At 40.9% G+C, this 14,867-nt stretch overlaps 1 protein-coding gene across 3 annotated transcripts in view; it reads left to right on the plus strand.

The window, feature by feature from the left end:
* The window catches only part of DCX (doublecortin), a 125,099-nt gene that overhangs the window by 48,229 nt on the left and 62,003 nt on the right, over positions 1-14,867 (plus strand). For all 3 annotated transcript variants that reach the window (XM_074599922.1, XM_074599921.1, XM_074599920.1), the window contains one exon: positions 4,896-5,236. In XM_074599922.1, coding sequence (XP_074456023.1) covers positions 4,896-5,236 — 341 coding nt within the window. The remainder of the gene's footprint in view (positions 1-4,895; positions 5,237-14,867) is intronic.

Raw genomic sequence — 14,867 nt, forward strand, 5'->3', positions numbered from 1 at the left:
TTTTCAACAGAATAAGAGGTGCTTCTCCCTCATGGGAGGTCTCCCATGTGGAAGAGCCAAAGGAAGGAAGCTCTTCCAGAGCTCATTTTGTCATGATGGAGTAGGTCTTGAGATAGAGGAAAATCCTTTTAAATGCTTAAAGTAGTAGGAAGTTCACACATTTGAAACTAAAGGCCTACTTTAATGCTGTATGTAATGAATTCTGCAAGGTGTTAAGTCTGCTTAATTCCTATTGCAGTCATAGTGAATCCCATGAAAGATGAAAGCTGGGCACAGTAGCACTATCTCAACTTTGCAACAGCAGAGCTAACAACCAAAATAATTGACTGCAGCCCATAGAGACTGTTTTTGGAATAACTGTTAGCAGTTACACTTTCAAAATGGCCTCAATCCAGCTTTCCTGATTTTTCTTGCAAGACTTCTGCCCACAGTTCATTATCTTGAAAACTTGCTGGTGCATGCTGAGAAAGGATAACTTTTTCTGAAAGTGCAGCCTGTCATTTTTAGTATTGTCACAAGGAGCTGCTGTAAGAGGGTTGAAGGATTAGCGCTCATCTTGAGCTTAGAGTTTCTCTAAGAAACCTTCTCTAAGGGAAACCTTATCTTTGCTGAGATCATCCCTGCTTTAGGAGCTGAATAATCGCCTTGCGCTTCTATCAAATTGGTAACACAGTAATGTGTAATGCACTCGTAGCCAGGGTAATTCAGTGTGATTCAAGCCATGGCTTCAAATGGCAAATAAGCTGATCGTGACTTAAGGTCAAAGGTCTACAGTCAGTCCATCTATTGCTAAGGGCAGGATCGAAGGAATAAATAAACGCCTTGGCTTGTTTTGTCTCGTGATAGAAATTGACACCTCTGTAGCACACTGGTGTGATGACAAGTGCCCATCATCCTGCGGGGCTTGGGCTTTGCAGCACAGAAAGGGCATCTTGCACACTGACCTGGCACTGCACTGAAAAAACTGCTGTCCTTAGCTCCATTAGTGTCATGCAGTGTGGTGTTCAGCAGCAGATTGGATCTTGTCAAGGTGATGCTTCTCACTCTTACAAAAGCTTCCTACCCCCAATGCATGAGCCTTTTGGGCTCCCATTTGGGTTTTTGTTTGGAAGTAATGACATGGCTGTTCATCATACTTTCTCATAGCTTATAGTTGGATTTCTGCAAATGTACACAGCTGCTTGCTGTCTAAAGACGTGTTCCTGAAAATATTTGTGCACAGATTTTTATAATTAGGGCTAGGGAGCAATATACTTCTTGGAGTTGTTTCTTTTGCTTTTGACAAAATATCGTATCCACTTCCTCCCCTTCCCTTCTGTTATGCTGTGCACATCTTCTGCAACCATGCTGTGTCTGTCAGTTACACTTCTTTGACTGGCATAGTTGTACACCTTGACTTCTCATTATAGGCTTAGCACAGATGGATGTAGCCGAGAAACCAAGAAATCACTCCTATTTCTATGGTAGCACTATTCCCCCAAAGATTTCTCTCTTTTGTGATCTTCTGGCCACAATACGCATGTTCATAGCTGGAAAGTTCACAGTCCTTCATCTCATGCTTGCCTGATCCTCCCACCTCATGGTAAGGTTTGGGTAAAACTCACCTGTGGGAAGTGAGATAGCATGTGTTCCTGGCTGGCAAATGGTAAAAGGGATGTGCCATGTGCCTCACTGAGGAACTTGAATGATAATTTTGCTATTATTTGAGGGTCATAAACTGAGTTTGGGAAGACATTATTTGGAGTGATTTTTAAATTCAGTTAAAACTTCAGGTTACATCTTTAGGTCAGGAAAGAAGAAAAGCACCTCTTCCCTACAGCTATAGTTCTCTAACTGCAGAAATGATGCTGAGAAGAGCTGCTATTCTGAAATGCTATTCTGAAGTGTCACTCCAAGCAAATTTCTGTCCAGTTTTAGAATTCAATAAAATATTTTCTACGGTTCGGCTTAAATGAAACAAAGTAAGAAAGGGCAGATTACATTTTCCACTTTTGCCCATGAGCTTAATTTGAAAGGCCAGTGTATCTGTATATGCACAGCTACCTAAATACCACATTTGTGGAAACAAAGCCTCAGAGAAGAGTTTTGCCTTCATGCCACTATTGCCTTCAGTGTACGCTGTTGTAAATACACTCGACAGCTATGGTGTGCAGTGAAGAATTCCAAACGATTCAGCTGGAACTAAGAGTAATAGTACTCTACCAAGCAGACCAGTAATCTCTTCCACTTACTTTAAAACATGGAACTTATTAATGGAAAATATGCTCCAACACCACACGTGTTTATAGAATGTAGCACAAATATATGCTTTCTTTCATTGTGGCATCTTCTGTCCTAAAGTGTTATGTAAACACAGATGAAAGTCAAGCCTTGCAACACTTCAGTGGCAGGTATTCCTACTTCTGTTTTTCAGGTAGGGAAGCAGAGGTGTGGGTGAGGCAGGAGCTTCCACAGGGAGGCCTGAGGCAGGGGTGAGAAGAGTATTCAGATCACTTATTCCTAGTATTGCGTTTAAACATAGAAATCCCTGTTCTTGAAGGATAATGCTACAGTTCTCTTGAGCATGCTTATAAAGTCTCTGCCACACAGGGATTACGGGCTTGGGAGGGCTTGAGTTCTTAGCAGGGCTAATTCCCTGAGAGCATTTCAAACTCCCCTTGCTGCGCTTTGCACTCAGTTGTGAAACTGGGCCTGCTCTGCACTGCGTGTTGCTTGGCTGGCGCAGATGAATAAACCACAATTTATCACTTTTATTAATAAGAAAGATTTAAAGCATTCAGTGCTTCCAGAAAACAATCAATGATCTCCAGTGGGAATTATTTATAATGTATGATACTCTGTGGGGAATCTTTATGCTTCTATTGAGTCAGTTTCAAGAAGCGTAAGGCATTAAGGAGCTTCAGCGATGGGTACTACATGGTCAGTTTATTGAGAGGTTTTGCTGACAGCATGCATGCTTCAAATATAGATTTGTATTGTTTGTTCAAGTTAACAGGACCTCCTGATGGTCGTATTGCGTTAGTTTGGGGTACACTAGTTGATAAAATGCCCAGCTGACGGTGTTCATCATGAACCTTTTTTAGCTCTCTTCTCCCTTCTCTATTTCTGCTTCATCTTCAGAAGGGAAAACAGAGTATCTGCTTTCTGTTGATAACGGTCATTTTATGCAACCAGGGATATGGAGAAAAGCTGCAGTTGGTGATGTAAGCACCATGAGTACACGCCACTTTTTGGCAAACTGGTTTAAAAAGAAAAAGTTAGCATCCTGCATCTTTTCTATGTCTGCTTGTGACATCAAGGTCTTAGCAGTAATAAGGACATAAATACTACACAGACCATTGTTTTAAGCCTATAAAGCCTTCTGTTTATTGTGTAACTTTTAGTGGTCTCACTTTATGTTCTATGAAGGAATTGCCTCAGTGCTTCCATCAAAAATGGAATTTAGTCAGCAAAAGGATGGCTATATGAACACTATACTGGATACATTATGTGCCTGGACCATAAAATTCTGTGGAAATCAGTGGACTACTTGGAAATCCATATTTATACCTTTGCCAATTGCATCTCTAATCCTGTCCTAGAAATCCTGTAATGAAAGCCAGACTCAGATGCTGGGTAGGCTTTTCAAAGATGTCCAGGCTCTGGAGTTTGCAGTAGGGAAGAGATAAGGAAATGCAGCCAGTCTGTTTATACGAAGAAGGATTTTTTTTTTATTCAAAATAGCTAAATCTATGTCTTGATTTCAAAGTAATTGTGATATTTGAAGAACTTCATTCTGTAAGATCAGCCCAATAAAACACTGAAAGAAACTCCACAAGATCCTACAGACACCCGTGTTACGCCTTCAGTTCCTATTAAAATTTTATCTAATGGTGAGACAAAAGCTTCTTCCTCTAGCAATGACTGACTCTTTTTCGGTGTGTCCTCAAGTGCTCAGCAGCCTGAGTCATTTCAGACTAGACAGCTACATTCCCTTAGGGATACTGTTTTACTGTCTCATTCTAGTAATAACTCTTCTAGCATCCATCAGATTTGCAGGCACAAAAGAAGATCCTACAAATCCTTTAAGGTGCTCTTAAAACCTTAGATAAGGTCCTATAAATTACAAACAAAGCTTGAAACTAATTTTGGATGGGATAGGGAAGGGCTTTTTTGTGAGTTACTAACAAGACTGTGTAACCCTTCTCTACCATGTCTAAATTTGGGTTTAATATATTTTTGGTTGGTACCAGCCATATAAAAGCAAGCAGTGGTATTTGGTGTAGTGTTTTATCTCAGCTGCCACTAGGTCTGTCCTCTAATAAACCACTGGTACTACAATGAATCATACTTGTTACGCCTGCTAGATTTATCAAAGCTGCTTTTGGTAGAGAACTATTCAGTGCCAGATTTTCATTATTTTTCAGGCATGATACAAAAGGTACTTTGTGGATGAATGTTGATAACCTCTTGGCTAGTAGTAGCCAAGCAAGTAGTAGCTATGTCTGTAAAGATGGAGAGGAAGCTGGCAAATTACAAAATAATTTAGGTGATTAATTTAATTTGGTGTATAGGAGCTTTTAGACAGCTTAGTTGCATCTTACTTAAATACCTTTGTAACCCTCAAACTTTTTTAACCCCTGGTTCATGTGACTGAGTGGTAGTATATAATTGCTGATGATGAAAGCTAAGGCTGACCTGCTTACTTTGGGGAAATACTAGTCATATTTTAAATAAGCATAAATATAAAATTAAAATAAGACAAAACATTTTAATATCAAGCTTTCATGGAAGTGGTAATGAAAACAGTTATAAATTATTTATATGATTAATGGGGGGAAATGTATAGTGTCTGTTTTTCAGCAGTCTTATGGGAATAACTGTAGAATTAGACTGGTGTTCATTTCTTTCAAAAGGGGAGAGTTACGTCTGCTCATCTGACAACTTCTTCAAGAAGGTGGAATACACCAAGAATGTCAATCCCAACTGGTCTGTCAATGTGAAGACATCTGCCAACCAGAAAGCACCTCAGTCTCTGGCCAGCAGCAACAGTGCCCAGGCAAAGGAGAACAAGGATTTTGTGCGTCCCAAGCTGGTAACCATCATCCGCAGTGGGGTGAAGCCCCGGAAGGCAGTCCGTGTGCTCTTGAACAAGAAGACTGCCCATTCATTTGAGCAAGTTCTCACTGATATCACTGAAGCTATAAAACTGGAGACGGGAGTGGTCAAAAAGCTGTATACCTTGGATGGGAAACAGGTAGGAGATTTTCCAGATGTTATGTCTTTTTCTTTCTTTTATCTTGAGGCTTTGCTGACTCAGAACAATTCTTGAAGCCTAAAATTAACCTGAGATGATCACTGCCATCTGTTCTCTTAGAAGTCAGACTTCTCATGCCAGTGGTTAAGTTACTAAATTTTCACCGATATTAATATCAAGTAAAGAATGTAGCCAACCGTCTGAGTGGAACAGATGCTCCGTCCTGCACGCCAGCGTGCAGTGCGTGTCTTCCAGACTAGCTAAATAAATAACATGGGGAGTTCGGCTCACAGCCACCAGTTGATTTGGCTCTGAAGCAATTGCAAGAACTCTCAAGCTTTGGATTCACTAAGTGAAAATGTGTTGCTTGACTTTCCTTGCTTGCTAAAATAAAGAACCGATCCGAGCATGCTCTTCTGTCTAGCTCAGTAATTAGCAGGAAAAGAATGGAACTGTGTTGCATTTTCTTGACTATGTGCATGAAGAGATAACATGCAGAAAGAGATTCAGATCAAAAATAATTAGTGGGTCATCATAACATGCTTCATGTCTACATTTTCCTGGAACTGAAGGAAACATCTGTCTCTTGTTAACTACACAGCAATAAGCCATTTCATATTGCTGTATCTATGAAAACCCTTAAAGGAATGTGGAGGATAACTTTGGGGACTGGGAAGAGCTAGATTCTTCAAGGAAAATTCTTAACTTGATTTAACAGTTCTGTGTCTTTTGTAACTGAGGGATGATCTTTTGTCACTATTTTTCTTGCTCCAGATTCTGCAGTATGGCAGCGGGGTTGGACGCTGGCTATTCTAGGGAATGAAGCTATTGCTTTAAATTTACTCTTTCCTATTTCTGGAGAAAATTATTCAAACACTGTCTCTTGAAATACCATGCCAACCCTAGGCAATGCATCCAACTAACATGCAGAATTTACATATGAAAACGATCATCCTTCATCCTTCCAACACCAAATATAAGCTCATAAAGTGTCCTGCACAGTCCAGGTGCAGGGAGCTGAAAATAGCATGTCACTCTAACCTGTCTGGTAGTCTTGCTTTGTACCAACCTCTGTAAAATGCACATTAGTGTCTGCTTCTAGCCTCAGATACACAAAAATCTCATCTGCTTTTCTTTCCACTTGTCTCAACCCAGCACTTCTTATTCATAAAATGGATAGTTTATACATGACTGGGTGACTTTACAGCTAGACTGTCCATAGATATAGTAGCATGCAGTAAATAAGCAGTGATACAGGGAGTGTGATGCACTGGAAAGCTTGGAAGTGGCAGTGGGAAGAGGAAGGAGAGTCAAATAATCCATCCCCACTGAGGACACCATACATGGGCACAGGACCATGGGTTTTGAATCACAGCAGCTTTAAAAAGGGTTTAGTAGACGGATCTGGCCTGAAAGCAGTTGCCTACTCATCTACTCATGCTGACACAGAGTTCCATTGTTCTCTAAATTGTGAATGAGGATTTTAATCTGAACCGGTAAATTGCCTCCATTCTTTGAGAACAGACAGCATTTTGGACGTGAGATGTTGCTTTGCATGGTGTGCAGAAAGAGGGATGCCCCAGATGATTCCACCAAACTGTTCTCTTCATCTTTTTTAGCTAGTTACAGGAGGAAGTGGTGTTTTCCATCCACCTCTGACTGGAGAACAAGATCAAATGGGCCCATAAACTGAGCTGAGCTTGTGGCCTGGTCACTGGACCAGCCTGTGAAATTGTGTTAATTACCGAGTGGGGATTTGGGAAATGCTGCTTGCTGTAAGGTTACGGATTGCTAGAGTAGTGCTGCTGTGGGGCAGACTGCAACCTGTCGTTGGAGTGGCTGCCTTGCATGGAGCTACAGCTGAGCAAGGGGCACAAAGATCTATGTAATTTAGCAATTCCTACTGCAAAACGTTGTCCACAGGAGACAGCACACCATATGTAACTCTTCTTGAATCAATAAATAAAAGGCAACCTTGTTTTTCACATGTTAAGCTCTGATACCTTACAGTGACCAGTGCCTTAATTCAGCACTGTTTTGAATGGGGCAACCTGACAACTTCACCATTGCTTTTTATTGCAGAAATGTGATTTCAGTAAAGTCTGAGTAAAGATATCACATTTAACAACTTTTGCTGGCTTTATAATTCACTGTTTTATGAAATGTGATATTTCATTGTGTGTTAGAGATGACACCACCAGGAGTTTCACTGTATGCAAATGTACACGCAGCTTTGCAGTTAGTGAAAAGAGTGAGATTTCATGATTTGACAATAATGAAATGTTTGATATTTGTTTGTGGCATCAATTACCGTTGAAGCTTCCTGAAGAGCAAGCCTGGTTCACCAAGGCTTTGTTTTTATTGGAAGGTTTCCTTCAATGTTTGTTGTTTTTTTTTTTTTAATCTAAGTGTATCTGAAACTTGCCACCTATGTATGTTCTTAGTGTTGACGCTAGAACTATAATCTTCTGCTGTGGGTACAGTGTTTGCTGTTAGGTTTTCCATGACATACTGCTCCAGAAAATCTGACCTTCTGACATGACATTAGAGGTTTTTGCATGTCTGATTCTGACATTAGAAAGAGATTCTTGAATGCCTAATTCTGACAAACAGTACTTTTTTTGCAGGAGAAAATATTCATGCAAAAACGCAAGCTGCTCAAAGCTGAAATACTGACAAGAATCCTGGCAGTCTGTCTCTTTGAGTGTCATCAGAGGCACATTACTCCCTCTGTTGTGGAATGATAAAATTTACAAAAGGAACATACAAAGGAAAATCATCCTTCCTCAGTCCATGAGCTGTAACTTAATGAGGGGAGATGATTATTTTATTTATAGGCATTTCCATGGTGCTCATCAGTAGAGTAATCAAGATGCTTTAGAAGCATAGACAGTAATGGCAATGATAGTGGTGGGTAAATAATTACATTTCTATGCACTGCAGACCTGCTGCACTTGGAGTGAGAAAGCAGTTAATTGAGAGCTGGATGGGGGGGTGTTTGAATAAACGTAACACTCAACAAAACAGTGAGGTTAGGGTTTTTTAAAGAAAATTTTGTTTCTTTTTATATCTTGGGTTGTCTGTAAAAATATGGCCCTTTTGAAACTGCTAAATTAGTATCTTGTGTTTAAGTAGTTTATTTAACTTAGTCTTGCACGTATTTCTCATGCCTTGTGCCTTGTCTATCTGTACTCAAGTTCCTTTCCTCTTTGGAGCATATCATCACCTCTTGATGGACACCCTAGAACTCAAAAGGGGTCTCAAATTGTGACCAAAAATGAGTCATGACAGAGAATCACAATAGAGATTTAAATTTTGAACTTTCATGGCCATATAGGAAATGGTATATGTCAAAGAATTCAGTGCATTAAATAAATACTATTGTGGATCAAATTCAGCACTTGGTGTCATGATTGCAACTGCTGTTGTATCGAGATGTGTAATATGTATAATTAACATATACACGGGCAGGATCAAATTTGATCTGATATATGGATCATGTTGGAAAACAGTTATTTTAGTAGATTCTTTCCCTGTTTTAAACTCATAGGTATACCATGTCCCAGACAAGTCTAGATTCCTGGGAGCACTGGCTACTTTGTAAACACATGACAGTTTCTGCCTCCTGTCATTAATAAACCAAATTAGAAAACATAATTTGAGACTGTAGATGAAGTTGCATTCAGATATTTTGAATGCAATAGTCTGAACTAGACTCTGCAAATTTTGTATAGCTTTACTGTCCTGTTTGTGCTTGAGTTTCTTTCTTATCATGGTGTACAATAAGTAGGTGTTTTTCTGGAAGAGAGGAAGCTATTTCATCACTTACAGCCCAGTGCCCATCTTCTGCTTTCTGCACCTTGCTGTGTAAGTGGTGCCTGTCTGCGTTCATTCCTGCTTTTAAGAAATGATCTGTAAAACTAATGTCTTCTGTACCTACAGAACTTTTATTTTCCTGTGCTGTCTTGTATTCTGAAGTTATATTCTGTGAGTTGTTCAGCAAGTATATGAAGAGATGTAGTAACAGAAATCAGTTCCTTTTTTCTGTGATTGGATGAGTGAGTGATACTCTGGGGTGACCGGAAATTCATCAGGCATGCTCAGTTGTAGTTTAGCATTAAGATATTTTCTGTGGTATGGAAAATTCCTTCGGCTTTTTCTCCAGCTGATGTATTGCCATGTCTTAAGTAACTAAATACACCATTTTGTGACCCATCAATTAGCATCACCAAATAAACAGAATAAGGTGCTGTTCAGATGGAGAGCTTGTACACTTCAGTTCCACAGAAATATAGATATTCTGATCACGCAGGTAACTGAATGTGTTTTTAGCCATAATAACATACAATGATCTCTTCTGGACTTTGAAATCTTCAAGCACAGGGAGAAGTCACACATGTGCTATTCATTGGCTTTTACCTAGCTCAGAAAAAGTGCTTCTGTTCCACCTGAGTTTTAGCTGTCTCATCAGATGAAATTACATACATTTTCATATGTCAGGGCATTTGTGACTGCGCTCCCGAAAGAATTTCTAGTCTTAATAAAATGGACCCCTCTAGCAGTCTTTGCTTTGAAAAGGATTTCATGTGGCAGGTGATGAGTGAAGTTCATCTCTGTTTGCAAAGCTGATGCAAATGCCTAGGAGGCCAGCCTACCTCTCCTGTCCAGAGAAGAAGTTGCCATTTCATTTTAGACTATTTGCATTGAGGAAGGGCAGTAGCCACAGAGGGAGAAGCAGGGTGATTAAGCTCACAACAGGTTAAAGGTTGGAACTTTGGAATCAAAGCCAACAAAATAGTTGATAAAACAACTCCTAGCACTGCACTACTAGTAAAAAGCTACCTCAGATGCATCCATACAAGTTGCACTGGAGAAACCAATCAAACTTCGGAGCTGCTGCACTGTTTTTAAGCTGGGATTTGGAAACAAACTTGTAAAAACTTCATTGCTCTAGTGTCAATGCTAGCAGTGGACCAAGCTCTGCCAGGATAGTGTAGCTCTATTGATTATGTTAACGAAATTGTATCAATGTGACATAGAACAAGGTTTGTACCAAAATATACAAATGCCTCCAACAGTTGTAATCTGTAATTGATGCTCAAGAAGAAGGTGAATACCTCCATGATGTACCTAGTAACATCTGCATTCTGAAAGATCAAAGGGAAAATATTCCCTCTAGAGCCCTGGAGATAGTTAACTTACACCCTAAGGCATGAGATTCAAGGTTACAAAGCAAGCAAATTGGTTTGCATTATTACACATGTTGAGGGGTAGGATGTCAGAAACTCTTTGTCCTTCTGAGACTTTGTAATTGAATGCCCTTTTGGATACTGAAAAACTGCATTGAAGTAATGCCAGAACAAAGCAGTTTTGTGCACTCACGTAAAGCTGGGATCTAGCCCCAAAGCAAATGGGAGGGAAGAGCCAGGAGATGGGTGCAAGTGTATTTTGTATCCTGCCTCCTGCAAAAGGCTCTGCAGCAGCTAATAGGTGTTAACAGGGGAGAGGTGAGTCACATCTTCCCTCCCTGTTGCATAAAGCTGTAGTAATAAAACTGTATGTTTGGCATCTTTTTCTCAGTCCTTTCTTTTCAGTGCTTCTTGTTAGCTGCTGAGATTTGGCAGGCCTTGCATGAATCTCCCATTTTGATACCAAGAGGACAAGTATGGATCACAAGCAGTAGCAGAGGAATTGTGTGGGCAGGATCTTTGCCCGTAGCCACCTCCCCTGATAGATTGCTCAGGGTGAGGATTAACTCCCAGATCCACTCCTCCTCGTTGCTTTTGCAGACTACTCTGATTTACGGTGTTTGCATCAGATTATTTCTCTCTAGTAACCATGTGTCATGCAAGGAAGTGTAGTAATAATGTATGGGCTGAAGAACTTTTCAACCCAAGTCACTTAGGCTGCCAGACAACACAGCCTAGTTCTGTATCTTTAGGGAGCTTTTAGTCTAAGCTGGAAGTTCAGTATTGCCTGATTCATGCAATGACTAGACACTAACACAGACAAAGCCAATTAGTCCGCAGGTATCCCTTAAGGGTTTTATCATTCGCTAGAATGAATAAGCCAAGCTTCCATGAATTTGTATCTAAGTACTTATGATAAAATATTCAGAAGACTTTGCAAGATGTTATGCAGAACCCTTATGCTTATTAGTTTCTGTTTACTTAGGTCTGGGAGCCACAGAATCAGGTTGAAAATAGGCCTATCTGGAACACTGCATCCTAATTCCTGTGCTTATTAAAGCAGAAGCAGTCTGATCTCAGCAGCTAAAATCTTGATCAAATCTGTTCTCCTGTGAGCATTGAGAATGCCCTGGTTGCCATCAATGCAGACTCCAATCAGTTCCCCAAAGCATGTGCAGAGCAAGGGGAGAGCAGAGGAGACCATCATCTTGCAGACTTTGGTGGATGTTTTGCCATCGCTTTGCTTCTGCATCAGGCTCTGGAGGATGTGTCCTGCTTCCGCCTGCAACCCAGCAGGGCTTTGGCGCTGTGTATTCATTGGCATTCTGTTGTTCTGCAAATGCTGGCTAAAACTGTGGTGAATCTATTGTCCTCTTAAGGCGGTGAGGCTCCAAGTCCAGAAGCAGGCTCCAAAGTTGCGATGCTGCTTGCTGAAAATTGTTGGTCTTCTAGAAACACAAGACTTGCTAGTAGACATGTACTGACCAGGATCCACATCAACACCTGCTACTTGTGTCACAGATGGCAGCCTGTCAAAATTATTGAAAGATGCAGTCAGATTTGACCTGGTGACCTAGAAGTACGTGGCCCCTATTACTGAATCCTGGTGCTATTCACACTCCGAAAGAGACGTATGATAAAAATTCAGCCCTCCCTAGCATCTTTATTTTGGCAGTTCTTTCTGTCATACAGAGTGACATGTTCCCTTTTCACTCGGAATCCCAGGAGAGAAGAGGATTATTCACTGTAGTGCCAGAGGGTTTATCTGGGAATAAACGGGCTGAAAATGAGCAAGGGAAATTAGGCTTAATATCAGGAGCAGAGACAGGCCAAGGAAGCCTCGCAGTTTTTCCCTTTGCTAGTTGGTATCATTACAGGAAACTAAATTTCTCATTCTGTTTTGGTGCTGGAGTAGAAATCCCACCAGTGTGCAGGGTAGTCCCTCCTGCTCCGAGGGGGAGCAGGTTACCTTGAATGGATTCTGAGCAAGCATCTGTGTCAGTGCATGGACTCTAATAAACATATTATTTCTTTTGATCATGTAAAATAATCAAGTACGTGTGGTTTTCCCTGTTTGTAATGGGGAAATGTCTTGTTTATTCTGGTGCACCAGGGTCCTTAGTCTTAGGCGGTGAGTGGCATCATGTATAGTATGTTTGCTCACATCTCCCTACTTGCAGTAGCTCACAGAGTGTGTGAATACTCCCCTGAGTTCACCTGGTGTAAGACACCTTGAGAACCTGATGGTGCCATATTCCACATCCTGTTGCATGTTCCACCTCTTCTTGTTTGCCTGAAACCACTTCTTCCCTTCTCAGCTCATACTGGCCTTTGATCAAAACCCCATTTTCACTCAGTAGCAGACAAGTTATGATACAGCTCATACTTATGCTTTTCTTTAGGAAGAGCCTGCACTAGATGTGGGTAAAGGCATACCACACGATAACAGAGGCTGGTAAGAAATAGTGTGATAAGAGCTATCATCCAACATAATGGTATTTCCTTCTTTCTTGTCCCTGAAACTGCCTATGGAACTGAACTGGTGATTATTCTTTTTTGTATGTAGTATGTGCATCTTGATGGATCTTAAGTGTTAAGGAAATAAACCCATGTTGCACAGGGCTGTGACTGAGCATGAGAGGTTGTCAAAAGCTTCCTCATCTTGTCTTTTGAATGTGATGCCAGTGTCATTCAAAGGTCTCTGTATGGGACAGGAAGGGAAGGAGTGATAGCTTTCCTCATGTGCAGAGGATAACAGCTTCCATCCACCCTCTCGTCTGCCAGGGATGACAAAAGATACTGGCACAGAAATATGTGCAATAAAAGTATGTCTAAAGGAGTTGAGGAGAAAAAAAGTTGGATCCAATCCATGCAGATTTTCAGAATTGGCTAAGGGAGGCCTGCATATGTGGGGAAGTGCAAAGACAAGCCGTGAAAGCTGAGGGCTATTCCAGCTTGTGTTCAGGGCTTCTCAGGCTGTGGCAAATTGATTAGTATACAGAGCTGGAATTGCAGGCCTGCTCTTGGAGATTTGCTTAGCTCTGAATTAAAACTGAATAGGAAAAAAAAGGAAGGCTAATAACCAGACTGTTCATTGCTCCAAGCCATAAGACACACCCTCTCCCCTGCAAACGTACAGCCAGTCCTTTCTGAATGAATAGGCATAGTTCTAGTTTCCTGGTTAACAGCAAGCAGCGTGTGTGTGAGTATATGCATGTGTATCTATCTGTATAAATACGTTTTACTAAGTACAGAACACAACTCTGCAGCTCAACTTGCTGTCTAAGCAATCTCAGCTCTCCTTTTAGTTAAAGGATCCCAGGGACTATTGTGCTCTGACAGTGACATCCTTGAGTCATATTATTGTTTTTTCTTCCCTTACCATAATAAATCAAAGGCATTTTACTCAAGTCTTTAACTGCACTTTGAAAATGTTTGCTTACTTTTAAATTATTCTTTGAGATAAACGCAATTCTCATTATCATTAGCAGTTTTTAAATTATCCACATATTCTAAAATAAATGGAAAATTTATATGTATTGGCTCATGATGCTTTTCTCTCATTTTTCATCTTGAAAAATACTTCAGATCAAGGATTTTTCAACTAGAGTGGGTGGAAGATATAGCCTGGTTTTTTAACAAATTCTTTCTTAGTTTTTTCCCCCAAATGGGGGACTTGGTTATGGACAAAAACCAGACGTGGGGAAGATGAGATAATATGCACCATTCATTAGAAGGCTTTTTCCGGGGGATTTTGCTTCACTCAGAATTGGCATGAGAGGTCAGTCCTTCCAGTCCTCCAGGTCTGAGCTCTGTTATCCTGAGGACAATGAACACAACGAGCTTTATTGGCTCCACAGGAATAATTATGCAGCCACTGAGCCTGCAGGGCAGCGGGGGAGAGCAAGACTCTGGGCTCCTTCCTCGGCTCCCCTGCCCTCACCATCTGCTCTGTGCTGCTTATCTGGTACTCGGTCCCCTGCAGCTGCCAGGGCCCACAGCTCTGGTTCTGCTACTGCCTCACTGTGGACATCGCTCCCTGGTTGTGAGGGACCAGTTCAAGCCACCACATGAAACATCTAGCTATGCTAAGTGTGCTACTGGAAGAGCAGCTTATGGATACAGATGTCTGTCTTTTATTTGGGTTCTCTGAACAGGAAAGAATAATTGGTTTAGGAAAGCATCTTGTGGTGTGTGCATGCTTCTGTGAAAGAAGCATTTCTTCAAGCTATTGCTGTATCCCTGCACTCTTGACATAATCTCTTGTGGCCTTCCTCATCCTGTCATGGCCGTAATGTTGCTGAAAGAGGAACAGAGAGGCTAGGAATGGTAACTAATGGGTTTACCTGTTCACCTCTGTATGTCTGGTGGTGAAAGTACACTAGGAAACTCTTTCACCTTGATGATCTATTAGTATAGGAGAATAGAACAAATAAAATCAT

The sequence above is a fragment of the Larus michahellis genome, chromosome 9 (genome assembly GCF_964199755.1).
Source record: "Larus michahellis chromosome 9, bLarMic1.1, whole genome shotgun sequence".
Classification (NCBI taxonomy): domain Eukaryota; kingdom Metazoa; phylum Chordata; class Aves; order Charadriiformes; family Laridae; genus Larus; species Larus michahellis.